Source organism: Staurois parvus, unplaced genomic scaffold (assembly GCF_062004578.1).
Source record: "Staurois parvus isolate SC_StPar_1 unplaced genomic scaffold, SC_StPar_1.0 ptg001370l, whole genome shotgun sequence".
Taxonomy (NCBI): Eukaryota; Metazoa; Chordata; class Amphibia; order Anura; family Ranidae; genus Staurois; species Staurois parvus.
In genome coordinates this window covers 503,087-519,630 of record NW_028319166.1, presented here as the reverse complement: position 1 = coordinate 519,630, position 16,544 = coordinate 503,087, and the positions used below count along the sequence as shown (strand labels likewise).

Below are 16,544 nucleotides of genomic sequence, written 5' to 3'. Positions count from 1 at the left end.
TATAAAATATTTAAAAAAATCTGTACTGATAATTTCTACAACATTTTGTCCTTCATCACAAGGGGTATGTAATTTTCTTTTTTTTTGCAATTAAAGCTAGTGTTTGACTACTATCTCTCTCTTAAATTGCCTCCAATGAAAAAGCATTAGGTTCTGTGTAGCAAATTTATATAATTTGTAGATTGTATGCCATAAAACTTATAGTATAGGACTGATATACTGTATGTCTTCTATTTAAAAAGGATAACATTTTGTGCATCTTTTTTTTTTTCCAATTTTTTTAAATTTTTCTGTCTAAACCATTCTTTCTCCCTGCTTCTGAAATTTCCTTCTGTTAAAAAAGATGGGATTCTGTGCAGCAAAAGCAGTGTAATTTTAATGAAATGCCTATGAAATAAAACAACCTTATTGATCATTACTTGCTCAAATATGACTTTTCTGTTAAATTTTTATAAAGTGTCTGAAAAAATATATATTATTTAATATTTTGGGCTGATATATGCCTGCTTTCTGCCTCCAAATTGCCTCACAACAAAAAGGAAGAGATTGTGTTCAATATAGCTACACATTTTTTTTGTGTCTTTGAAGAATATACGGTTTCTTTGAATTCTCAGGCATAAAAAATTCTACTCACTGCCTCCAAAATTACATCACATTAAAAAGGATGAAATTCTGTTAAAGTTGGTAAAAGTTTTATATAGCGTCTTAGAAAACATACAGGTTCATTTAACATTACAGTTGAAATAAGCCTACTGCCTTCCTAAAAATGTGCCTGTTTTAAAAGGATGAGATTATGTTCAGCATATCTGTAGAATTATTCAAAATGAGCTACTGAGATAAAGTTTGTGAACACCTTGGAATCTACTGGATTTGCCATAAAATGTTACCTGATCCTCATCTAAGTCACAACAATATATTCACAATGTACTTAAGCCAATAACTGACAAATATTTCTAATTTCTTGTGTCTTTACTGAACACACCATTATACTTTCACAGTGCTAGAGGAGAAAGTAAAGAACCCATAGACCATAATTACTACTAGTGAAAGTTAATTGGAGTCAGTATTTCTGGCTGAATTAAGTTAACTGTCTGTCTCCAAATTTGATTTCTTATACTCATTAAAAATGAGTATAAAATAAAGTGTGTAACATATAAACCTATGCTGCAAATCTGTATATATTTTCCTTTTTCTGTCTGGGAAAAAAATCACCTAACTTTTAATTATAAGATGCAATCTGTGTGTTCTCTAGCTCACATATATTGGCCTGTTCAAACAGGCATCTTCATTCTGTCTTGGAAGGAAAAAAGACTCCTAATTATGAGTACTGCAAATCTGTTCAATGATTATCCAGTTCAGCTATTTGGACATACATTACAGGCAAAGGGTTAAGCACAACTTAAAGGCTTGTCACCAGCTGCTGTCTGTAAAGTGAAAGTGATCCGGAGGCCCCCCCAAACCCCCCACTGTGCCCCCCCCAATGGAATCCTTTCCATGATCTCCTCTCCATTAAATGATAGCAGAAGCAACAGTGATTTTCTCACTTCTGGTTTCAGAGTCATCATTCGCTAGCTGATACAGCTAAGGAAGCATGTAACCAAGCAGATCTCTGCTCATTTATATATGCTTTGTAGGGTAGGGGGGACATTGGTGTCTATTAGACCCCCATTGATTCCATAAAAAGTACCAGTCACCAGCTCAATGCTATCACATCAGGATTTTTAACTCCATGAGATAGCAATAAAGTTAAATAAAAATAAATAAATAAAAAAGTTAAAACAATTAAATCTTATTAAAATGTATTAAAACAAAACAAATTTTTTTTTACTTGAAAACCAAAAATGCAAATGCTCACCTAAGGTACACTCATGTGTAAACTCTGATGGGATCACACATGTGAAGAATGTTGGAGCAAGAGCAATAATTCCAATGCTCATGGTTAACCAATGAGTAGTAAAGGCTTTTAAAGTGTCACCTAAGGAGATTTTGGTGTTTTCAGGATATCACAGGCGTAAACAATTTTAAGACTTGGCATGTTTGGTATCTATTTAGTAGATGTAACCCCATCTTACCAAAAAATTGGGTATTATATTGTGCACTAAAATTAATTTTATTATATGTTTTCCTTAAAATATGCATATGATAAACAGTTGTGCAAATATTGTGCAATATAAGAAATTGCAACTACTATCTTTTTATTTTACAAGTCCTCTGCTTTAAAAAAAAAAAAAAATATGATGATGCTGTCTACAGCAAAAAGCATTGGGCAGGGCTAATGGATGTGACATCACCACTCATAGCTTCCGGACACTGGGCAGATGGTGTTTGCTATCCAGGAGTATTTGTAAGGACTAATTTGTGAATTGTTTTGCAAGTGTGCATTTTGTTTCATAATAAATGGTAACCTTAGCAGTATCGCCCTATGGGAATTTTTTGGGATGTATATGGTAATAGCATGGCTGAATCTTGAGATCCTGTGCAGGGCTGTATTGAAGGTGAAAAGTTTCTGGTTTGAATGCATTGAATTCACAGGGGCCATCGACCCTTTGAGCTGTATATGACCATTACAGCCTAGTCGTCATTTCAATCCAGCAAGTATTTTGTGAGCACACAAGGGGATCATTGATTTTGGAGTTTTGGACACTTTTTTGGTGTTGGAGAAGTGATTTTTAAATTATCCATATGAACTTTTTTTATATGTACACGTATGGACACTATTTGGCTGATTGCACATTATATGGCATTCACATTTATTTATCTTTTTACACATCTTGATCTTGCTTTTTTATATTATAGAGGTTTAATCGTTTTTTTTAAGCTCTGCACAATATACATTATATAGAAAATATATTTTGTTGTGGGGGTTTTAAGTAATTTAATGGACAAAAATGCAGATTTTTACATGTGTGTAAAAAATGAAAAATAAATGACGTACAGCAGAACTGGTTGATTTATTCAATAAAACAAACCTATATTTATATTTCCAGATGCAATACTGTATACTCTATCCCTAAAAAAAAGAGGCATTTCCAAAAATGCTTAGCAGCTGTGGTGCAAATGTATTCATTTTCCCCATCTTCAATCTATGAAACAAGACATTTTTTATATCCAGATACAAAATACCTGCTCAAGCCCTCATAAATTTCCACCTGTACAAAAAAGTTTAATAGCTGTGGTGCACATCTGTAACCTTCCATCAAAAAAAAACACAATTTTCTATTTCCAAATGCTTGCTCTCGCTCAGAAATTGCCTGTACAATAAAGGCTTCAAAACACTGAACACTGATTCCATTGGGAATCTTCCCAAAAGAGTTTACATAACTGGTACTACACACCCACCAAAATTGTGTGTATATACCCATCTCTCTCCCTCAATTGCTGGAGGGCATGTGGTCAAAATGGAAAAGCAACTTCCCTCCTGCTATTCAACAGCTCAATAATATTTTGATTGCTTATCTACTTTTGGAACATGTGTTCGCTAAAGCCCACCTCCACATCTCTAAATTTTATATGCATTGGCCATGCTTGCTTAAAGTCCCTGGAAGCATCTGTTTAGTGTAATTGCATAACACCTTATTCTCTTTAATCTTGCAGTATGACCTCTTACACTATCATGGTGGCATGCTACCGATGTTTGCATAATATGCAGTGAGTCTTTAGAATACTTATGGCTGCTGACTTTTAAATCATACTCTAATTGTTATTTCTTGAAAATGATTGATTTATCTCACCCTCTTACATTGCTGCCTGAGGCCCAAATCAAATTGCTTACATACTATCTAGCCACTGTGTCATGTGTTTGGCTGTTGTCTATGAAACATGGCATTGTAATTTTTTTTAGTTTGGCATAACAACTGTCTAACCTCTAGAATGTAGGTGAGGGGTTTTAAAGTTTTTTTTAATGCATTCTTGGGTTGATATTTTGTTAAACTTACACAATACAGTGTATTGTATTAAACAATAAACAATAAGTTATGCCATGTGACTTTTTTTGGCACTATTTAGCAATTAGTATTAAACTTTTATATTTATTAAAGCTATATTTTTTCAAAGTATGTACTTTCTGATAGATTTTCTTTATATTGTCTCTGCTACTCCTACCTATCAATTGTGGTCTATCACTGACAATCAAAAAAAAATCAGTTGTCCATGCAAAAACTACCTAATCGAGACAATGGTTCTAAGCTAGACCCCAAAGAGAAAAGTCAAGTGGTGTTAGGTCTGGAGACCTAGAGACTAATCAACAAGACCTCACAGTAATAGCAAAGTATGGTGAGGCACTGTTTTGCTGAAATAACATTTTATGTTATTTCAACATAGGAATATCATCTAGATGAGAAACTAGAAAAAAGGATTTGTTACCTAGGTTATCTGTATCTGTGAATACACCCTAATCCGTGCAGGAGTATTTACATATACACAGCTAGATCTGAGAGTTCTTACACAAAAGAGGTAGTTCCATCTGCAATATAGATTTATTGATAGAGTTACATAATATATAGAAATTACACACTAAGTAGTATTTACAACACAATGTACAGTTTAACCACTTGCCCTCCTGAGGATTTACCCTCCTTCATGACCAGGACATTTTTTGCTGTTCAGCACTGCGCTATTTCAACTGGTAATTGTGCGGTCATGCAATGCTGTACCCAAAGAAAATTTATGTCCTTTTCACACAAACAGAGCTTTCTTTTGTTGGTATATGATCACCTCTGCAGTTTTTACTTTTTGCGCTATAAACACAAAAATACCAAAAATTTAGAAAAAAAATTATATTTTTCACTTTTGGTTATAAAAAATATCCAATTAACTCAAAGTCATTATAAATTTAGGCCAAAATGTATTCTGCTCCGTCTTTCCTAAAAAAAATATCAATGCATGTATATTAATTGGTTTGTGTAAAAGCTATAGCATCTACAAACTAAGGTATATATTGGAATTTATGTAGCTTTTACTTTCTGACTTCCTATCAAATTTCTTGAGGTGCTTAAATGCCAGGGTAGTACAACACCCCCCCCCCACAAATGACCCCTTTTTGCAGAGAGGCATGTTGAGTCCATGGAACATTTTATTTTTTGCCACAGATTTTTTTGAAAATGACAATTTTTTTTTTTACACAAAGTTCTCACTTTAATGACATATTGCTCATGCATGCCATGGGTATATGTGGACTAACACCCTAAATCACATCCTTATACTTCTTCTGAGTATGGGGATACCACATGTGAGAAACGTTTTGGCAGCCTAGCTACATATAGGCCCCCAAAATCCAATGACCACTTCCAGGCTTCCAAAGGGCATATTTCCTTATATCACTTCCCCACTGCCTATCACAGTTTTGGAAGCTCTAAAATGCCAGGATAGTACAAACACCCCCCCAAATGACCCCTTTTAGGAAAGTAGACACCCCAAGGAATTTGATAAGAGGCATGGCGAGTAGTCTACAGATATAATTTTTGTCACAGGGTATTGCAAAAGAAAAAAAGAAAAGAAAAAATACTCACCATGCCTCTTAGCAAATACCTTGGAGTGTCTGCTTTCCAAAAAGGGGTAATTTGGAGGTGTTGCTTCTACTATCCTGGCATTTCAGAGCCATCATTGGAAACTTATGCCACACATCACCCACTCTTGAAGACCAAGCCTTTTCTGACACTTTTTGTTCACATGAAAAAAATTTTTTTTTGCTAGAAAATTACTTTGAACCCCCAAGCATTATATATTTTTTTAAAGCAGAGGCCCTAGAGAATAAAACGGAGGGTGTTGACATTTTTTACGTCACACATTATTTGCTCAGCAATTTTTCAACTGCAAATCTTTTGGGAAAAATACACTTTTTGGAATTTTAATGCACAAAAAAACACAATATATTGCCCAATTGTTTGATAAATTATAAAAGATGATGTTACGCTGAATAAATAGATACTAAACATGACATGCTTTAAAATTGCGCATGCTGGTGCAATGGCAACAAAGTACATACATTTTTATTATCGATAGGCGACGCTTTAAAAGCATTTACAGGTCACCAATCTATATTTATACAGGAGGTCTAGTGCTAGAATTAGTGCCCTCGATCTGATGTTCATGGTGATACCTCACATGCATGGTGCAACTGCTGTTTACATACCGTCACGGGGTCAATGCCGCTCGCAGGGGGGCAAGGGTGCTTTTTTTTTTCCATTATTTTGATTTTATAAATAATTTTGACACTGTCCCTTTCATTCTTTTTTTTGATCACTTTTAATTCTATCACATGGAATGCAATTATCCCCTATAAGTTCAATGGGCATTGTCATATATTCTTTTTTATAAAATCTGGGGTCTATTAGACTCTAGATATCTCCTCTGCCCTTACGTTATCTAAGCTCACCAAGATCGGTGTGATCAGATGCTTTCCCAATTTACAAATGGCACTGTTTATATCCTGCGAAACTGAAGTGATGAAATGCTCGTAGCTTCCAATTTCTAAGACTATAGAGATGACTGAAGTCATTCTGGTCTCTGATCAGCTCTATAGTCAGCCAGCAGATCTGCCGGCTGCATTGTTGGATTCCCCTGTGGGACAGGAGAGCCCAAGAAAACTGTGGATGGCAGTAGGAGGGGGGGGGGATGTCCCTTCCCGCTGCTTGTAAAAACAATTCAGCAGCTAATTGGCCACTAGGATTGTTTTTAAATGAAAGCCAACTGCCAGCTGAAACAAAATGATATCAGGATGATGCCTGTAGCTGTAGGTATCATTCCGGTATAACCACTCAAAGTCCAGCAACGTACCAGTACATTGCTGGTCCATGCTGGACATATATGTAACAGCAGAGAACATAGGCATATGATGAATGGGGTCTGTGGACCAATATGACCGCAATTCATTCTTGTAATACCCATGTTGAATGTAAGTACAAAAAAAGTTTTAAATTCAGAAACCGTGATAGGTTTCCATGCAAATTGTCTGGCAAGAGCTGAATTTGGGTGGGATGTATTGTTGTGCGTATAAATTGCCTTGGCCCACAATTAATTGGTACAAATCTTCTGTGAAAAACAGTGGAGGGCCTAAAGACTAGTGCTAGCAGCGAATGGGGCTGATCCTGCTAACACTGCATTTTTGGGGACACTATACAAAGGAAGCACTAGTATAGTTCTGTTCATGATCAATATATTGATCTGTACAAAGACTATACTAGTAATGGTAAGATCAACAACACTACCATCAGTCCCACCCGTCAAGCCAGAGTACTAGGTGTCATCCTAGACTCCAATCTGTCCTTTCAGCCCCAGGTCCAATCACTGACAAACTCATGTAGACTTCACCTCCGCAACATCTCCAAGATACAACCGTTCCTAACCTCGGAAACCACTAAGCAACTCATCCACTCTCTTATTATATCACGCTTTGACTACTGTAACTCCCTCCTCACTGGCCTACCGCATTGCAGGCTATCCCCACTCTAGTCCATCATGAATGCTGCCGCCAGACTCATTCACCTTACTAACCGCTCTGTATCTGCCACCCCTCTCTGCCAATCCCTCCACTGGCTTCCAATTGCCCAGTGAATAAAATTCAAGACGCTAACACTGACGTATAAAGTCGTTCATAACACTGCCCCTAACTACATCACTGACCTTGTCTCTAAATACCACCCAAACCTTACTCTCCGCTCCTCGCAAGACCTCCTACTCTCTAGCTCCCTTGTCTCCTCCTCCCATGCTCGTCTCCAGGATTTCTCACGGGCTTCACCCATCCTCTGGAACTCCCTACCCCAAGCTATCAGGCTATCGCCTACTCTGCTCACTTTTAGGCGCACTCTGAAAACTCATCTCTTCAGGGAAGCCTACCCTGACCCCGGCTAACTAGTGGAATCCCCTACTCCCCCAACCACTCCATCCCCCACAGCTAATTACCTCTTGTACCACTAACCTCTCCCTCCTAGATTGTAAGCTCCAAGGAGCAGGGCCCTCTAATCCCTCTTGTATTGAACTGCATAGTTACTGTATTGTCTCCCACTATAATGCAAAGCGTTGAGCAAACTGTTGGCGCTATATAAGTCCTGTATAATAATAATAATGGCGGTGATCAGTGACCTATAGTGTGAGCCTGATAGTGTGCGGGCAATCTCACGCTAGCTGGGAGGGGCGCTAACTGACCCTGATGTTATCTGATGTCACTAGTGGCAGGAATACAGTGATCAGTGAAAAATGCTATATACTTACACTGTACTAATGGCACTGGCTGGGTGACGGGGCGATCAAAGGGTTAAATGTTGAACATGTGTGTGTAAAATGTAGTGCTTTTACTAGGTGCCGTGTTCCCTCTTCTCTCCCAGGACCGACCGGGGGTGGCAGCGGGGGGCGCAGGCACGTTCACACCCCAAAATAGGATTACATCACTTTCCCAAGAGCTGCTGCTTGCCTGCAATATGTGGGTAAGAGGTTGGCAAGTAATTAAAAAAAACCCTTAAAAAATTTTTAAAAAAATTCTCAAGATCGTATTTTTTATTTTATTTTTTTAAACTTTTTTTTGTATACTTTTATCAGAATAGTACTATGTTACCATAGTAACATTGTACTACCTTGGGGGGAGGGGTGGACAGGGATTTGATTTTATTTTCACTTTGCTTTGCAGGAGATTTAAAGATCATTTCTCCTGCAATGCAAAGCTTGCTGTCATGAATTTAACTCATTCATGAACTGTTATCAATGAGTTAAGTTTTTGCCCGCTCGATAATAATCTGTGATTGACTGGAGCTGGTCACATGGTACAGGGTTCTGTGATTGACCCCATGTATCATGTGACAGCTGTGGGCCAATCACAGCTCACGGAAGAGAAGCAGAGCTGTTACAGCTCTGCCTACATTTTGATCATGTGATCGCATAGCAATCACATGATCTCCGGGTCCCATTCAACAGGATCTTCATTCCGCTGTGTCCGCCGGACACAGCAGTCGTGGTTGGTACAGCCAGAGCGATGTACAGGTGGTAGGAAGCATGCTTTTAGGAAGAGAAAGCAGAGATTCTCCTTTCACTGTCAAGTCACAGGCTTTTGTATTTTTTGTTTTGTTACTCTGACTTATTTATTTACTTTTTTTTACTTGCATATTCATTTTTACATTCATTACTTTTTTATTTACAACCTTTGTATTTGTACTTCTTTTGTCAATCTAATGAAAAGGGAGTGTGTCTGGCCCCTGAAAAGCATTTTTTTTGGCTTATAAATTAATTTTACCATTAAAAACCTTGAACTCAAAGGTATGATATCTAGTTGCTACGCGTCCCTACTTTCCATCTACGTGGAAGTGTATCCCTGCAATGTAATGGAACAGTGGCAGTCTGATGTGCAGGAATCAACTAGTGAACAATGGGAAATGGCACTGTACATTCTGCTGAGAGTGATGAGAGCACATTATACTCTTTTCACATTCTTTAGGATGGGACTTCTCCCTGACCCTGCATGTCCTACATGCAGTAGGGACCATGGTAATCTTATTCATGTGCTATGGCAGTGTCCAAAACTACACAGGTACTGGGTGGTAATACTTAATACAATTAGTCAAGCGTTTCAGTGAACTATATCCTCTGTGTCTACTGGGTATACTGGATGATAATGTAGTTCCAGATGCTTTTATTAAGGAAGCAATCTCCAGGGCTTTCTTTCAGGCACGCAGAGGCATCTTGCTTCACTGGAAAACTGCTTCCCTCCCACCCACAGGGAATGGTTAAACCATATGGGCACTACTCTTGATATGAACGGGTTATCTACTAACATACTGTAAAGGTTGTATGCCCTTATTTGTATGAGGTGGGTGGCTGGATATTACCAGACTGGCTCTAATGGAACTAGTCATGGACAGATTGCTGAGGTAATGTGATGCCCCTTTATGTACATTATCAGTCATAATGCTGGGGTATTGTGATGTACTGTAAATTTGTATGCTAAGTTTCTTTTACAGTTGGTAGATCCAACCTATGGTGAGAGAAGTGTCATCTAGCTAAGCTGGTAACAAATTAATTCATTATTGCTTGGAACTGTGTCTTGGCAGATTGTTCTAAGTTTCTGTAAACATAATAAAGCTCTTTTGAAAAAAAAAACCCTTGAACTCTTGGATGTTTGTTTGCCATTCTTTTTGGTTTGTATGTATGTGGACTCTCAACTCTGGGTCCTTTCCCTGTTAGTGAGAGAAGTCCCTGTTTTGTGGGGTGCTGCCAAACCAGAGCCAGTGTGCCCCATAGTAATTTCAGTGACTCTTAGAAAATCTAAATCCAGCACCTTTTTGTCCTTGTGTTTGAACCAGATGCAGATGGGTAAATACCCTTTGACTTTTAAATTTGTTATTTATACTTGCATATACATTTTTATATGACCTTTTAATTTTATATTTATGACCTTTGTATGTGTGCCTGTTTTGTAGCCCTGCTGAAGGGGAAGTATGTTTGGCCCTGGCAACACATTAGATTTTTCTGCCATGAATCTTTTTATCATTACAAACCTTGGATTATTGGCCATATGGTTGGTGCTCTCCTTGGATTGTAGGTAAGTCACAGGCTGGGGCAGGTTCAACAGGACCTGGACTCATTGCATTCGGTTGATTGGGAAAAAATGGCAGCTGGGAAAAAAATTATTCCAGGGAATTCTCTGGACTGAAGGCTAATAGTGCAGCTCATTTTGTTATTTTATTATTTATTAGTCTTTTTTATCTTTTTTATTTTTGGCTGAAGTTCTGCTTTATGACATTGGCATTGACTTAACATATTTATGATGATGAAGAATAAGTACTGATAATCAAAGAAAAATGTTATGAGCATGATTGTTTTAAAAACTTTCACATTTTTAAAGATAACATTATGTAGTATTATTTTTTTCAAATTCAGTTGTATTGACCTGATGCAATGAGGAAAAAGGGAATTAAAATGATTGCCACTTTCTCTGCTCTGCTGGCCCTCTAGCAGAGCATGAAAATAATGTTAAAATATTAAATGTGATGCAAACCACAATGACAAAGATTAATAGATTTCATACTAAAAATCTGGAAAAGCAGAGATAGCTTCAGAGAAAACATATGCAAACAAGTTAGACCTGGCTTGAATTAGTACTCTTTTTTTCTAGAACTGTGCTCAAACATTTCAAACAAGATTTTGGTTTTCTTTTGACATGTTTATATACTATATTATCTGCAGTCAATTATATCATGAAAACGTGTAGAAATCTTTAAAAATCATTTTAGGAAAACCATAAGAAAACACAGGAATCTGCATGATTTTTATTTTATGATGTCTTTTTTATTTTTAAATCTAATACAGACTTTTCTAAATATGTTTTTGTGTAACTGTTTTGTCTTTTAATTTCCAATTTTCCCAATTTACTCTTTCCATGTGATGAGATTTATGTATCTTTGCAGATTTATTTCCTAAGTCACAGAACAAACGCCCTCCCAGGAGCCAAATGGATAAAATTTCACTACAAGGTTCACAATCTTGTGAGCAAGAAACAGTTTTAGGCTTCCTACTCTTTCTCAAGTTCAGTTCAGCAGACCACAGGTAGGTCTGTAGTTCAATGCATTTGTTAGCCACCTCTAGGACACAAATAGCATATCAACACTTTGGAATCTGCTTCAATAAAACTAGTGGTTTAATGATGAGCCAAATAAATATGGGATTGGTTGGAGGCAGATTTGCATAATTTAGGAATAGTTTGGTGCCAAATCTAAGCCCCACTGAAGTCAATAGGAGCCAAATTTTAATTAACACTAATGGCCATTTTCTAGGCTAATAGTCAAGGGATTGCAAACCAAAGGGTGGGGGCTGGTCACTGCCCTTTGCAATATGTACTAATATATTTATTAAAAATTATGTTTGGCAGGAAGTAGCAATTTTAATAATCCAAAAACATGCCTATGGTATACCACTATCCTGCATCTGTATGGTATATACAATCTATGCCAACAAATTGCCATGTACCATTAAGAAAATGCTGTTCAAATCGCCAGTGAATGACAGCTCCCAGCTACTTTGTTCTGTTTGTACATTATTATTATTATTATACAGGATTTATATAGCGCCAACAGTTTGCGCAGTGCTTTACAAAATGAAGGTAGACATTACAGTTACAATACAATTTGGTACAAGAAGAAACAGAGGGCTCTGCTCGTTAGAGCTTACAATCTAGGAGGTGTACATACCAGAACATTCATACCAGAACCTTATCCTAGATCATCATGACCCTAACAATTGACATGGAGTTCCCCCTTATAACACATATTGTACAGACCCTTATCCTTGATGAAGGTCTGGTATGTATGTTAATAGTAACCCCTTGCAAAAAAAAGAAACAACAAAATAATGGTGTGAGGCCACTTCAGGTCTGGTATGAATTTCAATAAGCCTCTTGTCTGCAGATCCCCACAACCACTGGGCCAGGGTTGTGGGGAAAAGATCCTTGTTCTTATTAACATGGAGACAAGGTGCTATGCCTGGGAAGAACCCACAGCTCTCAAAGTAAGCTCTCAATGTAGAGGGCATGTGGCCTGGTATGGTTCAAGAGGGGGTACATGCTCATCCCCCTCTTTCCTAGCTTGCCTGGCTGCATACGCAGACAAGGGTCTGATATGGAAATTGAGAGGACACCATACTTTTTTTTTGTGGGTGTTTCCGTTAAAATCAGAAAAAAAAATTGAATAGACCTGGATGGGGATACATCACTGGTCTTCGGGATGCCTGGCATATGCCGGCTCCCTAACACCCAGGAGCAGGAAGGTTTCACATTTAGCAGCGGTCATATCAAAAAATGTTTTTTTTTTTAAAGATTTTTCCTTTATCTAGTAAAAAGAGAGTTATGAGTAAATACCACCAAAAAGAAAACTTTAGCTGTCTCAAAAATGAATATAAAATTAATTTTGGTACAGTATTGCATGAATGAGTGATTGTCATTGTATGGGGCATGCGCGGTCTTCTGCATGCCGCCATACCATCACCACCATCAGTGGCTACAGCTGGTGACCACCGTGTCCCGGCCAGAGGTTCCCTGCCTGAACCCGGTGATCCCAGAGCAACAGTGACAGGGGAGAGGTCTGTATGTAAACAACACAGATCTCTCCCCTGTCAACACCAACATGTTGCTTAGCAGTAGCAGTATGTTTCCCTAGTAAAACACACACAGCACACATAGTGAAACAGCACACAGCACATAATTAACCCTTTGATCTCCCCAGATGTTAACCCCTTCCTGCCCAGTGCCATTAGTACAGTGTCAATGCTTTTTATTAGCACTGATCACTGTATTAGTGTCACTGGGGATGTCAGTGGCAGTTAAGCAGTACCCCCTCCCCCAGTGTCAGTCCCACTATAAGTCGCTGAATGCTGCCATTACTAGTATAAAAAAAATTAAAAATAAAAATTACAGTATACATACTGCCATTTGTAGATCCTATAACTTTCACATAAACTAATTAATTTACACGTATTGGGACTTTTTTTTTGCAAAGACATATAGCAGAATACATTTTGGCCTAAATTTATGAGGAAATTTAAGTTTTAATTTTTTTTAACTTGATATGTTTTAAAGTCAAAAATAATTTTTTTTTTCAAAAGGTTCTGCCTTTTTTTGTTTATAGCACAAAAATACAAAATGCAGTGGTGATCAAATACCACCAAAAGAAAGCTCTGTTTGTGGGAAAAGGGACACAAATTTCATTGCATGACCGCGCAATTGTCAATTAAAGTAACATAGCGGCGCATTGCAAAAAATGGCCTGGTCAGGAAGGAGAGTAAATCCTCTGGAGAGTAAATGGTTAAAGAATAAATTTTTATTAAATGTTCAGAAAACAGTGTACAGAATCACAGTGCGGGTACATGTTCCCAGACAACAATCTGTAAAAATCTTGACAAAGGAGCTATCCAAACAGAGAGAGAAAAAAAAAGCAAAGATCTACAGTATGTGTGTTCCAGTTTTTATAAATTTTCCCCAATGTGCTTTCTGGAAGGGAACTACTACCTCAACTGGGTAGGAAGCAGGAACAGTTAATGCACTGCATATTGAGTATGGTAGAACTACTGTATATTGATGTTTTAGGAGGTGTGTAGTTTGTTTATGGATTGGGAAGGTGGGGATGTCTTCTCTATCACAAACTGTAGTTATATTAATTCAAACCTGTTTTTGTTTTCTTTGGTGTTTTGGCAGGGGGTTTGCTTTAGTCAGTATTCTCTATGCATTATTACTTTATTTTGAAATATGCTGTGGTTGGTGCACTCTGTTTGTGGTAAATTACAGTAATATTATTATTATTATTATTATTATTAATAATAATTTGTATTTTATTGTGAAACTCTAGTCAAAACTTTATCAACTACTTTATTTTGAATGATGCTGTGGTTGGTGCACTCTTTGTGGTAAATTACAGTAATGTTATTATTATTATTAATAATAATAATAATAATAATAATAATAATAATAATTATAATTTGTATTTTATTGTGAAACTCTAGTCAAAACTTTATTATAGGTTTTGATGAAGAGGACAAGGGCTAGAACCTCTCTTGGGATTTTATTTCTGTCTCTGTTTCTGCTAGGGAAAGTTCCTCTTATTTCTTGTCCTGCAAATACAACAGGGGATGATACACTTTTCAGTAAAGTGAGAGGAGTCTATGACAAATGTAAAATGTTGAGTTTCTTGTCACTAAAAGTGAGAATGAGTCTCACAAACAGCAGTTAAAACGGGACATGAACTCGAAACCTTCCGCACTCAAATCAAAACTAAAAAGCAATATTTTGAGAGAGTTCCATTTTACTTTTTCTCCATATGTATCATATTTTAAAAATTCTACTCCGTCCCTTTTTACCCACAGCAGAGTTGTCACATAGATCATTTTCTGTGTGGTTATAAGCCTGTGGATCTGACCTTACCACAGTAATGCACCTTACATTTCACAGTGTGGTTTTTAGTCATATCCCACACACTGCCAAAATCTATTTCAGAAAAATACTCTCTCCCTTATTTAAAAATAAACACAATGAGAATATTAATACATATGTTATCAACCTTTTGAATACTAGCCTGTCATGAGCACAGCAGGCAACCTGTAGCGTGGAACTGGTGATCAAACAATGCTAATTGGTCAGGAAGCTAGGTACTACACTGAGCGTCAGATGGCTCTATTTTCATAGAAAACATGACAAGCCGAGCCCACCCCTGTGTCTACATCTGCAGTGTGATCTGGAGGTAAAAGGCGTACATACAGCATACTTGGTAAAGGCAAAAAAAAATCACTTTGTTCTTAAAGGGTGAATGTACCTGTTAATAGGAATATATAACTTTTGGCGAGAACACATCATTTCCCAAAGTGCAATAAGCCTACAATTTACAGCTGCTGTAAGATACTTTTCCTGAAGCCGATTTTTACAACAGTCCAACACCTTTAATAGAATCAAGGTGGCAGACCATGAAGAAATGTATCACCAAGCAAATCCGATACTGCTGTTGAAAGATGCCTTTTGACATCTGCTTAGGTCTTCAGCAGGAGGTGCAGAGACTGTTGATGAGGGAGTTCAGTGTTCCTTAAGGACAGCTTCATGCTAGCCTGAATATTTATATAAAAATAGGACCCTTGGAAGAATGTTACATGTCAAGATCCAAAAACAGCTGTGATGTGAAATATGATTCTCTTAGAGTCAATATATCATGGTGTCAATGACTTAGCAAAGCATTTTGCTAATGGTTTGGGGAGAGGTTACTGCATATGAAGGAGATGTTAAGCAGTCGCTTCATACACACAAAAAATAAATTCACTTTTCTATTGCTATGTATTATTGTAAGTACACATAGGCTATAGGGGGAATTAGAAACACACTCAATTAATTAGTCAATTATATTCATTGAGTCATTCATAAATATAGACAGCTTGTACAAAAACAAATTTAAATGTATTTTTTTAAATTATTGTAACACTAGATAGTTTAATGTTTATTTGGAGATATAGCAAATAATATTGTACATTTAAACTGAACCACATCATTTATCAATGTATATTAATAAAGTTTTCCATTTAGTGTAATGGGCAAAGTTTTGGTAGTTCCTTGTCTGTGCATTTTTGTTTAATAAACACACATGAACAAGCCAGAGTGGCAAAATTAAGCTCCTAAATTAATGTTCACATTTATAAAAGAATACATAATGTGACATACATAGAATATTTTATGCCCACTTTGGAAACAAATATTAATAACAAGCAAAAAAGAAAGATTCCCTTTTAAGTTATTAGCAAGTGGAGAAGGGCCAGCCTACATTGGTGGTCATTAAAAAAAGGTCATCCTCCTAGAATCACATTATCAATTAACGTACTTCAGCGTAATTTCTCCACATCCACCATTCTCAAAAATGTTCTCTAATGTCAATGATTCCATGTTGCGGTCTATCACGCACAATATTGACAATAGGTTCTTATGACCATAGTTTTTTGTCCTTCTAGATTCACATCCTCCTCTTAGTTCTCTAAGTTGTTGTTTGGGGTCTGCCCCCTCATTCTTCTGTTTTCAACTTCCATGCCAAGTTCTTTTTTTT

The 16,544-nt window shown here is 37.0% G+C and overlaps 1 protein-coding gene across 1 annotated transcript in view; it reads left to right on the top strand.

The window, feature by feature from the left end:
* LOC149436365 (uncharacterized) overlaps positions 1-16,544 on the top strand; it is a 101,150-nt gene that overhangs the window by 71,891 nt on the left and 12,715 nt on the right. Inside the window, exon 3 of the mRNA XM_089661694.1 lies at positions 11,391-11,529. Coding sequence (XP_089517820.1) covers positions 11,391-11,529 — 139 coding nt within the window. The remainder of the gene's footprint in view (positions 1-11,390; positions 11,530-16,544) is intronic.